We start from the raw sequence: 16,419 nt of genomic DNA, 5'->3' as shown, positions 1-16,419 counted from the left end.
TCAAGCTACCAGCTACTCGGGAGGCTGAGGCAGGACAATAGCCTGAAACCAAGAGACGGAGGTTGCAGTGAGCTAAGATCGCGCCACTGCACTCCAGCCTGAGCAACAGAGCAAGACTCTGTCTCAAAAAAAAAAGAAGAAAACAAAAGATCATTTTCCCGTCCTTAAATTATTTTGTACATCTACTACTTGGAAGCAAAGTAGTTTAAAGTCTGGCAATCTCTCTATAATCTTAGGTACGTCCTACACTTAAGCATATGTTTGTTTCATAGATATGTATAATTATATATGCATAATCTTTTAAGTTTGTCCTGTTGGTATGAAAATCTAAAATTACTACTTACCATTTGAAGAAGCCAAAGGCAGTTCTTAAATTCTTTCCCATTTAAGAGAAAATTTTGAATAATGACTCCTTCATCCAAATCTGATAAAGAATGTGTTCAATATTTTATATTATTTTACAGTATATTTTGAGAAAGATCTTTATTTGCTTTGTACAAAGTAAAAATTACATGACACATTAACATATTATATATCAACATGATACATAATTCATAAAACACTGTCTGCCAAAAGTAATTTATCACTTTTTTTTTTTTTTTTAAAAAAAAACCATCTAAAAGTGGTTTTTTAATATATATATTTTCTCCAAAGGAAGAAATTTCTTGCTTTTACTCAGGGGAAAAAAAAAAAAAAAATTAAGGTACATTTGAGTAGAATGATTTCATCTAAAAGAGTTCTTTCAGGAGACATCTGGGATTCACTGCATTGTTTTTATTTTCTTCTTTTTCCTCTTCTTTTCCAACATTTCTACCATTTTCCTCTTCTTGGTTGATACCAGGCCACTTTCTTTTGTTGCTTTCTTACTGTCACCTGTTAAACCGCGTTTCTTTGTGTTAGGTTTTGACCGCTTTTCTTCTTTGTGCACTGTGTCACCAGGCTCCTTTTTGCCAATTTTGGACTGTTCTTTACTTACTAAAACACAAAAGAGAGTGCTTTTAAAAAAAGACTTTTCCCCTTTGAATGAAATAAACACAAGCTGTCAATAAACACAAGCTGTCAATAAGGTGAAATTATCTGGATCTCCTCCACTTCTACAATTTAAGAGATAATAGATTATTCAAAATTTCAAAACAATCAAATTCGATTACCAGGAGAAGGCTCTGCAGCTGGAGGAAGGCTTTCTTTCATGTCTGCCACTTTGTCTAGCCACACTCCAAGACATGTCAGCCTGGCATTAGTGTTTACTTCACAGAGTAAAGATGGGGGAACTTTCTAAACAGAAGAAACAAACATTCATAATGTGCATTTTCAATAATTTCTTTTTCCATAATCAAGTTACCTTAATTTAAAACTTCCTGTATTTTCTTGAGTACAAAATATGATATTCAGAAGTAACATATAATCTTCACTCATGATTAGTTTGACTATGTTATTCACAGAGCCAATTTTGCATGTTCTCACTCATAGGTGGGAATTGAACAATGAGAACACACAGACACAGGAAGGGGAACATCACACACCAGGGCCTGTTGTGGGGTGGGGGGCAGGGGGAGGGATAGCATTAGGAGATATACCTAATGTTAAATGACGGGTTAATGGGTGCAGCACACCAACATGGCACATGTATACATATGTAACTAACCTGCACGTTGTGCACATGCACCCTAAAACTTAAAGTATAAAAAAAAAGAAAAAAAAACACATATCCACACAAAAATTTGCATATGAATGTTCACAGAAGCACTATTCATAACAACCAAAAGGTGGAAACAGTCCAAATGTCTATCACCTGATGAATGGATACATAAAAAGTGGTATATCCACACAACAGCATAGTATTGAGTCATAAAAAGTAGTGAAGTACTAACATATGCTATAACATGATGAACCTTAGAAACATTACACTAAGTGAAAAACGCCCGTCACAAAAGGCCAAACGTTGTGTGATTCCATATATGAAATGTCCAGAATAGGCAAATCCATAAAAACAAAAAACAGATTACCAGTTACCAGGGACTGGCAGTGGGGGGAAAGGAGAGGATGGGGGGTGACTGCTAATGGGTATGGAGTTTCTCTTTGGTGTGATGAAAATATTCTAAAATTAATTATGATTATGATTGTACAACTCCATGAATATGCTAAATTAAATCACTGAATTGTATACTTTAAAAAAAAAAAAAGAAAATTCTAAAGAAAGGAATCAGGTCTTATTTCCAGGGCTGAACAAAGAACCTTGGAAAGAGACATTCAACAAACCATATTCACAGAATGTGTTTATGAGAGAACAAAGAATAAACCAAGAGAGACTGTAAGGAGACTACAGGAGGGAATTCAATTTTCCAAAGTGTCTGGTTTAAATGGTTTGTCAATTTTGTAATTGATCAGGAGCTTCCAAATTACTTTTAGCAATGGCAGTATTTTTACCTAAGAGCTTCCAGAGAACTCCAATATTCAAGCGAGGAAAGTAGAGCTTCTCTGACTAAAAAGAGCAGCGCGAGTTCTGGGATCCCGCCAGCTCACAATCGGAAATGACAACCATCAAGGCAGCTCCCTGGGAACCCTAATTTTAAAACCATTAATATCAATCATGCCTGGAAGAGATTTAAAAAGTTTAAAGCCCTATGTCTTATGACCCTTAAAAAAATTCCACCTCACTTATGAGCAAGACTTGTATTAAAGTACATTTAGATTGTGTTGAAGCACTGACCTTATCCTGCTTAAGCTTCCACATTTTGATGAAACCATCACTCGATGCTGAAACAATAACATGATGCTCTGGAATTTCAAAACTGAACATGTCCTTTACCCTAGGATAGAAATATTAACACCATAAAAGATCTTTTCCTCCAAATAGTCTAATATTGTTATAAAATCACACACAAAGACTAGTGCTTTCTCAATGTTTCAAGTATTTCCAAACTGCTCAATGAATGGTGCCTTAAAATATAACTATGCTTCGCATTCCCATTAATGAGATATATCCAGGCCCAAAAAACAAGATAAAATCCACTGCCAACCATATCTGAAGGAAAAGTTGAAAAGATAACAGATAACTATAAATAATCAGGTTATTACAAAGGAACTAAAGATGAGTAAAACAAAGCCCATCACCTCAAGAAACTCCAAGTTCAGTAAGGAGAGAAAAGACAACAGAAACGATGAATCCAGGCCTCTCCCACACATCCATTTCCCTCATCTCCAGTCCCACCACTGTTAGTCTAAGCCACTCTCATTTTTCCTCTGGATCACAGAAGTAGCCTGATTGGCCTTTCTGCTTCTATTTTGCCCCTTAACAATTTTCTTTTCTTTTTTTTTTTTTTTTTGAGACGGAGCCTTGCTCTATCACCCAGGCTGGAGTGCAGTGGTGGGATCTCGGCTATCTCAGCTAACCACAACCTCCGCCTCCTGAGTTCAAACGATTCTCCTGCCTCAGCCTCCCGAGTAGCTGGGATTACAGGCGTGCGCCACCACACCTGGCTAATTTTTGTATTTTTAGTAGAGATGGGGTTTCACCATGTTGGTCAGGCTGGTCTCAAACTCCTGACCTTGTGATCTGCCTGCCTCGGCCTCCCGAAGTGCCAGGATTACAGGCATGAGCCACTGCGCCTGGCCAAAAATTTTTAAAAATGTAAATCAAATCATGCAACTTGCAGGCTTAAAACCCTACAAAACTGGGATCTACTTTAAAATAAGATGGGAGAGGAGGAAGTGGCTGGGCATATAGGTGAAGCAAAACTGGCCACACAGTGACAGTTGCTAAAGCTGGTGGTGGGTCTTAAAGAGTTAGCACCTTAAACCAGTCTAAATGCTTTTAAATTTTTCCATAGTAAGAAAAATTATGATGATTATAGGCACCAATTGGCTTCCACCGTCCTCTCCTTGCTCATTCTCACCTAGTCACACAGGTCTTCTATCTGCTCCTAAGATACACCAAGCTCTGTTCTCCCTCAGGGTCTTTGCACCTGTGCCTCTCTCTTTTTAAAACTAGCTCCTTTTTCATTCTTAAGGTCTCACATCTTCTTCCCTCATCATCCTATCTAAACCAATTACCCTTGTTAATCTTTAATCACTCTACTTTTCTATTTCCATCCTGTTATAATGATCTGCTTGCTTATAATCTATTGCCTCCTTATAATGTAAGAGCCATGAGAGCACAAGCTCCTGTCTTTTCTGTTCATCATTAAATACTTCGTGTAGTATTTCATAATGATGCTCAATGAATATTTGTTAAATGAATGAATGGCCAAATATCTTAAGTGTTATTAGTACATCTGGAATGGGCGACCTTGAAAAATATGTTCACTTCCCAATATAGGAGAAGAGTAAGGCCTTTATACTACTGACTGCAGTACTCTAAGTATGGATTTCTTAAAACTTAACCACTGTTTAAGAAATAAGAATTAAGACTCATTTGAGACATAGAACATGCAAATGGATCACATCAAAATCTAACTCTGTATATTAGATCACCTTTTTCAAAATTACTGGAGAAAGCAGGGATATAAGAGTCAGATAAAACCGGGTTCAGCTCTCAGCTCCATTATTGGGGTAATATTGGCCAACCACTTAACTACTTACTCTGAGACTATCTACCCCTTAGAAATAGAGAAAGCATTAAAAGGTAATAAAAGCTGGCACAAAATAGGAACTCAATAACGTCAATTCACTTCTGCAGGAAAAAAAATCACATGGAAAGGGGGAAGAAGTAGGCAAGGGGACTTATGTAAAAGGACAAAAGTAGATGGGAACAAAGCTCAAGATTGTTTAGTCTTTTGTTTGTTTAAATATGCTTGATTTCAGGCTCCATGTCTAACAGACATTTAAAAAATATCTTGTGTAAATGACAGTCCAGAAAACAATTTCACCACTTTTGCATTATTATTATTATTTTTTTTTAGACAGAGTCTCACTCTGTCGCCAGGTTGGAGTGCAGTGGTGCGATCTTGGCTCACTGCAACCTCCGCCTCCAGGGTTCAAGTGATTCTCCTGCCTCACCCTCTCCAGTAACTGGGACTACCAGCGTGCACCACCACACCAATTTTTTTTATTTTTAGTAGAGACAGGGTTTCACCATGTTGGCCAGGATGGTCTTGATCTCTTGACCTCCTGATCCACCCGCCTCAGCCTCCCAAAGTGTTGGGATTACAGGCGTGAGCTACTGCTCCCGGCCCACTTTTGCATTATTAAAGGCCAGGAAGATAACATCTTCCACCACCTTATTAGACTCCAGATACCATATACTGTACATGTAGATATGTCTGATTATTTCTGCAGTTGTTAATAAAAACATATAACCTGGCTTATGAAACTACTGCATATATACCATTTATTAAGACTAGACATATACACCAAAGATTGGTAAAAATACCTGTTTTCATGAGCTTTAAATTCGCAGAGGCACACTAGTGAATCACAGTCAAAAAACCTTATAACTTCTTCATCTCCAGCCACTGCAAGGACAGACTCCTAGGAGACAGGAAAAAGAGTAATAACATCCAGAATGTCATCAACAGTTCCAACCATCACCACAAACTTTGGTCACTGATTTCTGATTACTTACTGAAAGAAATTTAACAGAGGAAATTCTCTTTTCATTTGTGATGGTGCCACTAATGGATGCAGTGTCAAGCTGATAGATGTCTATTTTATTCTGTATGATAACTACATACTGCTCTCCTCTTGGGGACCATTCTACTATGTGAGCATCTGTAAGTGGAAAAAAACGAAGTTTATTTATTTTGTAAATAAAACATCAAATGATCATAGTAATAATAAAAATAGCAAATATTTATACTGTGCATTTTCAAATTCATTATCCTATTTCATCTTCGTAACACATTTTACAAGTCAAGTTTTTTAGAAAATAATCTAGGTTCAAAAAGTCAAAGGTGGGCCAGGTGCAGTGGCTCACACCTGTAATGCCAGCACTTTGGGAGGCCAAGGTGGGTGGATCACTTAAGGCCAGGAGTTTGAGACCAGCCTGGCAAACACGGTGAAACCCCATCTCTCTACCAAAAAATACAAAAAATTAGCCAAGCATGGTGGCACGCGCCTGTAATCCCAGCTGCTTGGGAGGGTGAGGCAGGAGAATAACTAACTCAGAAGGCAGAGGTTGTAGTGAGCTGAGATAGCGCCACGGCACTCCAGCCTGGGTGATAGAGCGAGACTCCATCTCAAAAAATAAAATAAAATAAAAAATATAAAATAAAATATAAAATAAAATAAAATGAAACAAAATAAAAATCAAAGGCAGGTGGCAGAGCCACAAAAAGAATCTAGTCTAAAATGGGAAAAGAAAGTAACCCAAGGCATTTGCTCAGAGGTAACCACCACCATGCAGGGAAATAAATGTGTAACATACACACATGTAAAAATGTATATCTATATTCATATTCCATTAAGTCACTGTAAAATATACAGGTTGAGTATCCCTTATCCAAAATGCTTGGGACCAGAACGATTTTGGATTTTGGAATATCTGCATATATACAATGAAATATCTCGAGGATAAAACCCATGCAACTCATGTTTCAAGTCTAAACATGAAATTCATCTATGTTTCATATACACCTAGCCGGAAGGTAATTTTACACAATATTTTAAATAATTTTGTGTATGAAACAAAGTTCTGACTGTGACCCATCATGAGGTAAGGTGTTGAATTTTCTACTTGAGGCACCACATCAGTGCTCAAAAAGTTTCAGATTTTGGAGCATTTCAGATTTCCAGATTAGGAATGCTCAACCTGCATTTCAAACAAAAATACTCACTTTGTTTTATATTTTTTATGAATGCTGATCTTCCTTCTACAAGATTCCACGTTCTGCAAAACAGGAAGCTCACTTACGGTGTGATCACCAACTAACTTTTACTAAGCGTAAAAGAACAAGCATAATGAAGACTTACTCAAGTGACATTTTACTAAATATTGACTATTTAAAAGACCTGCTATCTTCCTTACAGCAACATTTTGAAATATTATGAGGCAGGATTAAGACTTGCTTCATTCCCATATCCCTTTAACATCTCGTATCCATTGTATTTTCAAAATGTTTCCCTTTCTAAAATCTTCAGTTCACAGCTATGATGACTGCAGCATAATTGCATGTTTGAAAACGGAGCTCGTTGGCTGGGCGCGGCTCACGCCTGTAATCCCAGCACTTTCGGAGGCCGAGGCGGGCGGATCACGAGGTCAGGAGATCGAGACCATCCTGGCTAACACGGTGAAACCCCGTCTCTACTAAAAATACAAAAATTAGCCGGGCGTGGTGCCAGGCGCCTGTAGTTTCAGCTACTCGGGAGGCTGAGGCAGGAGAATGGCATGAACCTGGGAGGCGGAGCTTGCAGTGAGCCAAGATCACGCCACCGCACTCCAGCCTGGGCGACAGAGCAGGGCGACAGAGCGAGACTCCGTCTCAAAAAAAAAAGAAAGAAAACAGAGCTTGTCATTTTTATCCTACCACTATGAACCACTATGAAAAGGTTCACCAGCTTTTGACCTTTCCCTTGTATAACAGTATTTTTAAATGGTGGAGAGCTGTAGTAAAAGATACACCTTAGATAAATGCTCTTGAGCATTAATGACTTACCTTAAAGTTTTATCTGTACCAACCGACAGGGCCAACTTGCCAGATGGATGAATAGAAAGGAAGGTCACCTGTCCTCTATAATGAAACCAACAGTTAGTCCCCAACTTGACTGGCACATCGAGAATGCCAAAGGGAAAGAGCCCGACTCACTTGTGAGCTTTAATTGACTTCAGGCATTCCCATTTCTTTGCATCCCAGATACAGATGAGTCCATCTTCTGCTCCACTGATTAAATGCCTGTTGCCATAGAATTTCAGGCAAGTTATTGTACCTATGGAAAAACCAAAATAGGCAAAAATAATATTCATTTTAAATGCAAACTCCATTTCTGATTTGAAGGCTATGCTATGCTAAGTAAAACACTCAATACCTTTTTTTTTCTTTTTTTGAGGCAGGGTTTCACTCTTGTTACCCAGGCTGAAGTGCTATGGCACGATCTTATCCCACTGCAACCTCTGCCTCCTGGGTTCAAGCAATCTTCCCACCTCAGCCTCCTGAGTAACTGGGACTACAGGTGCACATCAATATACCTAGCTAATTTTTGTATTTTTTGTAGATACATGGTTTCACCATGCCATGTTGCCCAGGCTGGTCTTGAACTCCTGGGCCCAAGTGATCTGCTCACCTCAGCCTCCCAAAGTGCTGGGATTACAGGCGTGAGCCACTGTGCCTGGCCTCAATGTCTTAATAATTACTAAAATATACCTTAAATTTTTTCACGTAAGTACAGTTGTTCAAATCTATGCAAATATTTTCAGCAGAGTATCTCTGGTTTAGATACAGATCTGAACAAATCAGTTCACGTCCTTGCTTTATGTCTTCAAATTACAAATTTAGGAGGTGGCTGGCTAGGATAGTTTAAGCAGAAGTAAACAAAACTAATCAGCTAACAAGCTAATCTGGGGAACAAACCAGGTGTACTGCCACATGACTTCCACTTTCTAAACAGTGAATTAGCTACCCAATCAGCCACAATCCAATCCTTATCACTCAGACCTGTTTTGATCCATTTCCACACACTTCTCATTCATTTGTTCATATTTTCCTCTCCCTATTATCCTATTTCTCACTTTGGAAAGTTTGGTTTCCCACATTTGCTTCCCTAGAAAAAAGCTTATCTATTAGCAACTCTTAGAAAAATAGGATTTATGCACCCATAAAAAGGAATGAGATCATGTCCTTTGCAGGGATGTGGATGGAGTTGGAAGCCATTATCCCCAGCAAACTAATGCAGGAAGAGAAAATTAAACACTGGCTAGGCGAGGTGGCTCATGCCTGTAATCCCAGCACTTTGGGAGACCGAGGCAGGCAGATCACTTGAGGTCAGGAGTTCAAGACCAGCCTGGCCAACATGGCGAAACCCATCTCTACTGAAAATACAAAAATTAGCTGGATGTGGTGGTGTGTGCCTGTAGTCCCAGCTACTCAGGAGTCTGAGGCACAAGAATCGCTTGAACCCGGAAGATGGAGGTTGCAGTGAGCCGAGATCTGCCACTGCACTCCAGCCTGGGTGACAGAGAAAGACTGCATCTCAAAAAAGAAGGAAAGAAAGAAATAGAAAAGAAAAAGAAAACCAAACACCGCATGTTCTCACACAGGGGAAGAACAACACACACTGGGGCCTGTGGGAGGGGAAGGGTTGCGGGAAGGAGAGCATTAGAAAGAACAGCTAATGGATGCTGGGCTTAATACCTAGGTGATGGGATGATCTGTACAGCAAACCACCATGGGACGTTTACCTATGTAACAAACCTGCACATCCTGCATGTGTACCCCTGAACTTAAAAGTTGAAGGAAAAAAAGAAAAAAGAAAAAAAGGATTTATACAAGAAATAAAGGAAACCAAGAAACCAAGAGCCCTACTTCATTCACCCCCCAGTCTAAACTCCTTCTATGTAATTCCTTTTCTTATTGTTGAACACTTGTACTAATGGGTTTGGGCAGATCAAATTTAACTTATTTCTTCCAAACCTGAGAGAGAAGGCTTCTTTATAACGAACTAGGACTAGGAGATAGAGAAAAAAAGAATGTATATTTGAATCACTCAAAGCTCAGCTTCTGATGAAGAGCAAGACAGCTGTTAAAGCAGCAATGGACAGTCTGCCACGTGTGAAAGTGTCCCCCAAAATTCATTTGCTGAAACTTAGTTGCCAATGTGATAGTTTAAAAGGTGAGACCTTTAGGAGGTGATGGTGACTAAGTCATGAGGGCAAACCCTCATGAACAGGATTAGAGGACTGGCGACATTATAAAAGTTGTTTTTTTTGGCAGGGCGCGGTGGCTTACGCCTGTAATCCCAGCACTTTCGGAGGCTGAGGCAGGCGGATCACTTGAGGTCAAGAGTTCAAGACCAGCCTGGCCAACATGGTTAGACCCCTGTCTCTACTAAAAATACAAAAATTAGCTGGGCGTGGTGGCAGGCACCTATAATCCAAGCTACCTGGGAGGCTGAGGCATGAGAATCGCTTAAACCCAGGAGGCAGAAGCTGCAGTGAGCCGAGATCGCGCCACTGCACTCCAGCCTGGGTGACAGAGCGAGAAGCCCCCCCGCCCCCGCCAAAAAAAAAGTTGTTTTTTTTGTTTGTTTGTTTGCTTTTTTTAAACTGGCTCCAACTCTCAAGCTTGACCTTACAGAATTGTGCAGGGATCTGCTTTGCCCTTCTACCATATGAGGACACAGCAACAGAGAGCCAGTCCTTACGAGACAAGAAAATCTGCTGGTGCCTTAATCTTAGACTTCCCAGCCTCTACAACTGTGAGAAATAAATCTCTATTATTGATAAATTATTCAGTCTAAGGTATTTTGTTATAGCAGTCTGAATAAACTAAGGGAACACCTAATAGAAGGAAGCCATTTATGGCTGCAAATTTACTGCTGGAAACCAATGCCTGGTATGGATCCTCTTGAAATACATGTAAAATTGGGTAGGAAAAAGGGCACCATTTTATCTGCCTTTCTTTGCAGAAAACCAGCTTTCTTGGCTGAGTCACTCCTCATTCTCTGTCCCCTGGGAAAATGCAACAAAAACAGCATAAAATGTTTGGTACTGAAGAAGAAAATTTACCTGTTCAGTCTTTCTCTCCCTTGATTCTGCCACTATCCTGGGCACCTTGACCACCAGGGTGGAAAACCAAACCACAAGCCGGGAACTGTAGTACTACTTCTTGACTTCAACTCCAGTGACCTTTGCCTCCCCTGCATTTCAGTCCCCTACACCCACAGCCTGGGCATCGTTACCACATAAGAGCTGTTCCACGTTAGAACTCTTGACCTCTAGGAACCTATTTGCTGACAAGCTCACATCTTCCCATCCCTTTCATGCCTCCCTGCACTCACACTCCACCTGCTTTTGTATTTCAGAGATCTCCAGGCCCTTGACAACACATTTTCTTTTCTTTTCCTCTTTTTTTTTTTTGAGACAGAGTCTCGCTCTGTCGCCTAGGCTAGAGTGCAGTGGCACAGTCTCAGCTCACTGCACACTCTGCCTCCCCGGGTTCAAGCGATTCTCCTGCCTCAGCCTCCTAAGTAGCTGGGACTACAGGTGCGTGCCACCATGCCCAGCTAAGGTTATGTATTTTTCGTAGAGACGGGGTTTCTCCGTGTTAGCCAGGATGGTCTCAATCGCCTGACCTCACGCTCGGCCTACCTCGGCCTCCCAAAGTGCTGGGATTACAGGCGCGAGCCACTGCGCCCGGCTTTGACGACACATTTTCTCTATGCTGACAACCTAATCCACTCCTTCACCAAAATTCTTAATTCTCTTGTAACTCAATCCTTCTACCGCACACACCAAGTAACCTTCCTCTCTCTAGGGAAATGTCTGTGGCTTATTACTGAAGAAACTCAGAAAATCTTGCAAACTGATGTTACTCAATCCGTAGCTGCCAATTCCAATGGGGCAGGCCTTCATCAGTCCTTCTGTTGGGGTTCTCAGTCAGCACCCCTCCGATACAAACTGGCAGTACTTTCCTCAAGCCCACATCATTCATTTGCTAGCTTGCTCCCTCCCTCCCTCCCTCCCAATTCAGTCTCTACCTGGCTCTCTCAAGGACTCCAGGATCTGGTCCCATCTACTTCTCTAGCCCCTCAAGCTCCCAATTTAACCTTCTCATAATCCGGAACTGCTTACAGTTCCCTATGAACACCAGTGGTCAAAAGCATGGGCTCTAGACCTAGGTTCAAGTTCCAGTTCCAGTGTTTGAGACCTTCGGCAAGTCAAGTAACATCTTTGAAACTAGGTGTTCTCTTCTACTTTCTTGGCACACAGAGGGGTACATAACATGCCCTCAGTAAAGTCAGATATTGCTATGACGCTACATCTTTGAAACTAGGTGTTCTCTTCTACTTTCTTGGCACACAGAGGGGTACGTAATATGCCCTCAATAAAGTCAGATATTGCTATGACGCCACATCTTTGAAACTAGGTGTTCTCTTCTACTTTCTTGGCACACAGAGGGGTACATAATATGCCCTCAATAAAGTCAGATATTGCTATGACGCCACATCTTTGAAACTAGGTGTTCTCTTCTACTTTCTTGGCACACAGAGGGGTACATAATATGCCCTCAATAAAGTCAGATATTGCTATGACGCCACATCTTTGAAACTAGGTGTTCTCTTCTACTTTCTTGGCACACAGAAGGGTACATAATATGCCCTCAATAAAGTCAGATATTGCTATGACGCTACATCTTTGAAACTAGGTGTTCTCTTCTACTTTCTTGGCACACAGAAGGGTACATATGCCCTCAATAAAGTCAGATACTGCTATGACGCTACATCTTTGAAACTAGGTGTTCTCTTCTACTTTCTTGGCACACAGAGGGGTACATAATATGCCCTCAATAAAGTCAGATACTGCTATGACGCTACATCTTTGAAACTAGGTGTTCTCTTCTACTTTCTTGGCACACAGAGGAGTACATAATATGCCCTCAATAAAGTCAGATACTGCTGTGACGCTACATCTTTGAAACTAGGTGTTCTCTTCTACTTTCTTGGCACACAGAAGGGTACATATGCCCTCAATAAAGTCAGATACTGCTATGACGCTACATCTTTGAAACTAGGTGTTCTCTTCTACTTTCTTGGCACACAGAGGGGTACATAATATGCCCTCAATAAAGTCAGATACTGCTATGACGCTACATCTTTGAAACTAGGTGTTCTCTTCTACTTTCTTGGCACACAGAGGAGTACATAATATGCCCTCAATAAAGTCAGATACTGCTGTGACGCTACATCTTTGAAACTAGGTGTTCTCTTCTACTTTCTTGGCACACAGAGGGGTACATAATATGCCCTCAATAAAGTCAGATATTGCTATGATGCTACTACCTGTGCTCCTCACACTGCCGGCTCTGCCTGGAATGTCCTTTCTTCCTCCTTGCAAACTTTACCTGCCCAACAACTGACATTTCTCTTTTAAGATAATTCAGATGTCATTTTAAGGAAGGTTTCAGTGAAAACCTCACTCTGACTGGGTTAAATGCCTCCTTTCTGTCTCCCAATACAGACCATAAGCCAACCCAGAGCAAGAAACCTTTTTTTTTTTTTTTTTTTTTGAGACAGAGTCTCACTCTGTTGCCCAGGCTGGCATGCAGTGGCATGATCTCAGCTTACTGCAATCTCTGCCTCCCGGGTTCAAACGATTCCCCTGCCTCATCCTCCCGAGTAGCTGTGACTACAGGTGTGTGCCACCACACCTGGCTAATTTTTTTTTGTATTTTAGTAGAGACAGGTCTGGTCTCCAGCTACTGACCTCAGGTGATCCACCCACCTCAGCCTCCCAAAGTGCTGGGATTACAGGTGTGAGCCACTGCGCCAGGCTAAGAAACCCTTTTTTTAAAAATTCCTCTATCTTCTAGCACAGAATCTGCTATAAAATAGATACAACAAATTGTTCAACTGAAGTCAAATTGTAAAGAAAACCTCCATGTTCTCATCTTAAGGGATACAATTTTCTTACCACTGTGATGCACTAGAGCCCCATGCTCAATCTTCTTTTTCATGTCATAAATGTGAATTGTTTCATCTTTGCTCCCAGTGACCACAAAACGACTATTTACAGCTACTGCTGACAAGGAGGCAGTGTGAGCATGGTGAGTGAAGTCAGCCACAAGAGTCCACTGCTGCTGAAGATGAAAACATACAATTAATGCCGGTCACATCACAGTTCTACCAACTCTATCCACTGGTAGTTTTCATGAATCACGGAACCATTTATCTGTTTCTGAAAAGATAAATTGTTCCACGATTCATGAAAACTATCAATGGATCCTATAAATGGAAAAATGATATGTTAAACTACAAAATGACATGTAGTTTAACACAAAGGACTTGAGACTTGATAAGGAAGGCAAAGCAAGGAGGTGGGCAGGCAACACTGGGTATCATCACTCTAGAACACGGTAATGGAGACTGGACGAAGGAAGACTTTTAGATCCTACACAAATCTTTAACTCTTTAGTGTATTTACTTTATATGTGAGACTTAATTTATTTTTTCAGATATTCACATTTTTATTTGAATTTATTCTTTCAAATGATGAGTGCCTACCATGTGTCTGGCACTATTCCAAGCAGTTGATACACAGCAATGAACTGCAATTCTCCCACCTAAGCCTCCTGAGTAGCTGGGATTACAAGCACTTGCCATCATGCCCAGCTAATTTTGGTAGAGACAGGGTTTCACCACATTGGCCAGGCTGGTCTTGAACTCCTGACCTCAGGTGATCCACCTGCCTCGCTCTCCCAAAGTGCTGGGATTGCAGGCATGAGCCACCGCGCCCAGTGGACAAGTCTTATAAAGAAAAACCAACAGAGTAAAAGTATGTTTCCATGAGTACCAACGTAAGCCCTAGAGAATCACCAATAATGAAATCTCAGGAACTCTGTGCTTATTGCCATGTGACAATAGCATTAGGAAGTCTGACTGGATGAGTGCGAAGCATGACAGCAAAATACACAGACACACACACACTCACTCACTCCTTAAACTGAAGGAACTGCATCAAAAAGTATTTGCAAAAGAAATCGAAAAAGAAAAAAACCCATCAAACTTCTTTGAACATGTGTTACTGCAAATCAGGTCCTTAATTACAGCAAGATACTCCTTCCATCATTTAAGACCAAGGGGGCCTCCTTTGAATCAAGCATTTTTGCGGGTCTGCTATGGCCTTAAATCAAATAATAACCTTTTAAAATTCACATAATGTAGGTTATCTAGGCTATTGCTTAGATTTAGTAGAAGTATAGGGTAATGGTTAAGAGTTTCAAATGTCAGAGACCCTCGGGGGCTCCTGACATTTTGGGGTCAGCTGTGTCAATTATTATCTGTGTGGCCTTCAGCAGTCACTTAACCTATCTAGGACCAACATTTTGGTTCTTCATCTGCAAAACGAGAATAACTGCATCCTCCTCAGAGGGTTGCTGTGAGGCCTACTGTGTGTCTGGAACATAGTTAAGTAATTTCACTACAAAAAAAAAAAAACATTAAATAGCATCATCTTTGACTATTCAAAACACATCACTTTTCAGCCAAAGACAAAGAGCAAATAACTGGAGTAGGAAACAAAATAAACGAAAGCAATAGGCCAAGTGATATACTTCCAAATTTTCTGGATAATTAAAGACCGACGCCTTGACTTCATAAAGAAGTACTGTACTGAATTTTCTAGAAAATGCTTAGAATTGCTTCAAGAATAAAAGTGAGCTAGATGTTAGGAGGTCGGATTTCTAGTCGTGAGTATAGTCCTATCTACCTATTTGACTACTGGCAACTTATTTGACCTTTTTATTTATTCACACATCTAGTAATACCATATTCTGCTGTAATTTCTCTCCATCTATGTGTCTCCTCAGTCCTCCACCCCTTATGTAGGCAACGTCTCTAAGGCAAGATCCATACCTCCAGCATCTTTGCATCTCCACCGCCCAGCTCGCCATAAGTTCCCAACAAATAATGAATTGGTATCGCTTTATCTATAAGGGATTTATCCTAATCTAGTTCTAGTAATTTGTAAAATTTCAGGACAGAAATTCAGCAAAAGACCGAGATCTTCTTTCGTTAAATTCTGAATACTGTCAACTTATGGGATCGATCCTTAAATCCACAATCTACGACTCATTTGTCCGTATGCAGAAATGCCGGTTTCCTTTGTGTCCCGTGGACCTTTTGTCTACTAGAAAAGGCAGATATTGTCTCATTTTGATAAAATGTCCATTCTACGTTTTAAAAGGTTAGCTTTTCTCTTAAGTCTCTTAGGTTTGATTCATCAAATCATCCAGTGAACAGCAGGCGCTCCAATGTTTACCTCTGCTGTGTAGGAACCAAACCCGACCTTCCCGGCTCCGCCTCCGACTGTCTCTACCTACGCGGTATCTCACCTCGTGGTCGCCGCAAGCCTCGGGCTCCAGGTGTACAGCGAACCCAAAGAGGACCTGCTCGTAGCAACCAGCGACCAGCTCCATTCAGCAGCGCACGTGCCTCTTCCGCCAGCCCGGCTCAGCCTGGAGGTGACAGAACCGGAAGCCAAAAAAAAAAAAAACCCTGACTCCTTTCTGCATCGGCGCTCGAATTATACGTCAGGCTCCAGGGCTGCCTTTAAGTCGCCTGTAAACGTGGAAACACTTTCAGCGCGGGGAGGTCACATGGATTTTCCAAGAAGAGAATAAGTAAAGATGCCACATGAGGACGTTCTCACTGCAAGGAGAAAAAAATCGGGGGCAAGCAGGCATATCTCAGGAAGGTGCCAGCTACGCCCGTCTAAGGGGAGCGGGCGGGACATCCTCTGCGAAGCCCTTCATTTCCGTGACATCAGGAGGA

At 40.9% G+C, this 16,419-nt stretch overlaps 1 protein-coding gene across 2 annotated transcripts; it reads right to left on the bottom strand.

The window, feature by feature from the left end:
- Positions 1 to 468: 468 nt before the first annotated feature.
- Positions 469 to 16,412, bottom strand: PAK1IP1 (PAK1 interacting protein 1). Of its 2 annotated transcripts, none has more exons than XM_019030193.4 (10): positions 15,981 to 16,412; positions 13,562 to 13,724; positions 7,743 to 7,863; positions 7,593 to 7,667; positions 6,774 to 6,826; positions 5,564 to 5,709; positions 5,372 to 5,469; positions 2,711 to 2,810; positions 1,152 to 1,275; positions 469 to 975 (listed from the first exon to the last, which is right to left on the bottom strand). In XM_019030193.4, the coding sequence occupies exons 1-10, from the start codon at positions 16,062 to 16,064 to the stop codon at positions 761 to 763; spliced, it is 1,179 nt and encodes a 392-aa protein (XP_018885738.1). In that variant the 5' UTR covers positions 16,065 to 16,412; the 3' UTR covers positions 469 to 760. The 2 variants fall into 2 exon arrangements, with proteins under 2 accessions (XP_018885738.1, XP_018885737.1); XM_019030192.4 differs by having other exon boundaries at positions 13,562 to 13,727; positions 15,981 to 16,368.
- Positions 16,413 to 16,419: the final 7 nt, after the last annotated feature.

Source organism: Gorilla gorilla, chromosome 5, assembly GCF_029281585.2.
Source record: "Gorilla gorilla gorilla isolate KB3781 chromosome 5, NHGRI_mGorGor1-v2.1_pri, whole genome shotgun sequence".
In the NCBI taxonomy this organism is placed as follows: domain Eukaryota; kingdom Metazoa; phylum Chordata; class Mammalia; order Primates; family Hominidae; genus Gorilla; species Gorilla gorilla.
This window is presented reverse-complemented; position numbering and strand designations above follow the sequence as displayed.

Excerpts from the sequence above, each read along its gene's own strand:
- PAK1IP1 (XM_019030192.4), bottom strand. The coding sequence starts at position 16,064 with ATGGAGCTGGTCGCTGGTTGCTACGAGCAGGTCCTCTTTGGGTTCGCT. Across the intron at positions 5,710-6,773 it reads CATAAAAAATATAAAACAAA|ATGCTCACATAGTAGAATGG; the intron begins GTGAGTATTTTT and ends TTCCACTTACAG. Across the intron at positions 2,811-5,371 it reads TTTAAAGCTCATGAAAACAG|GGTAAAGGACATGTTCAGTT; the intron begins GTATTTTTACCA and ends TTTCTATCCTAG.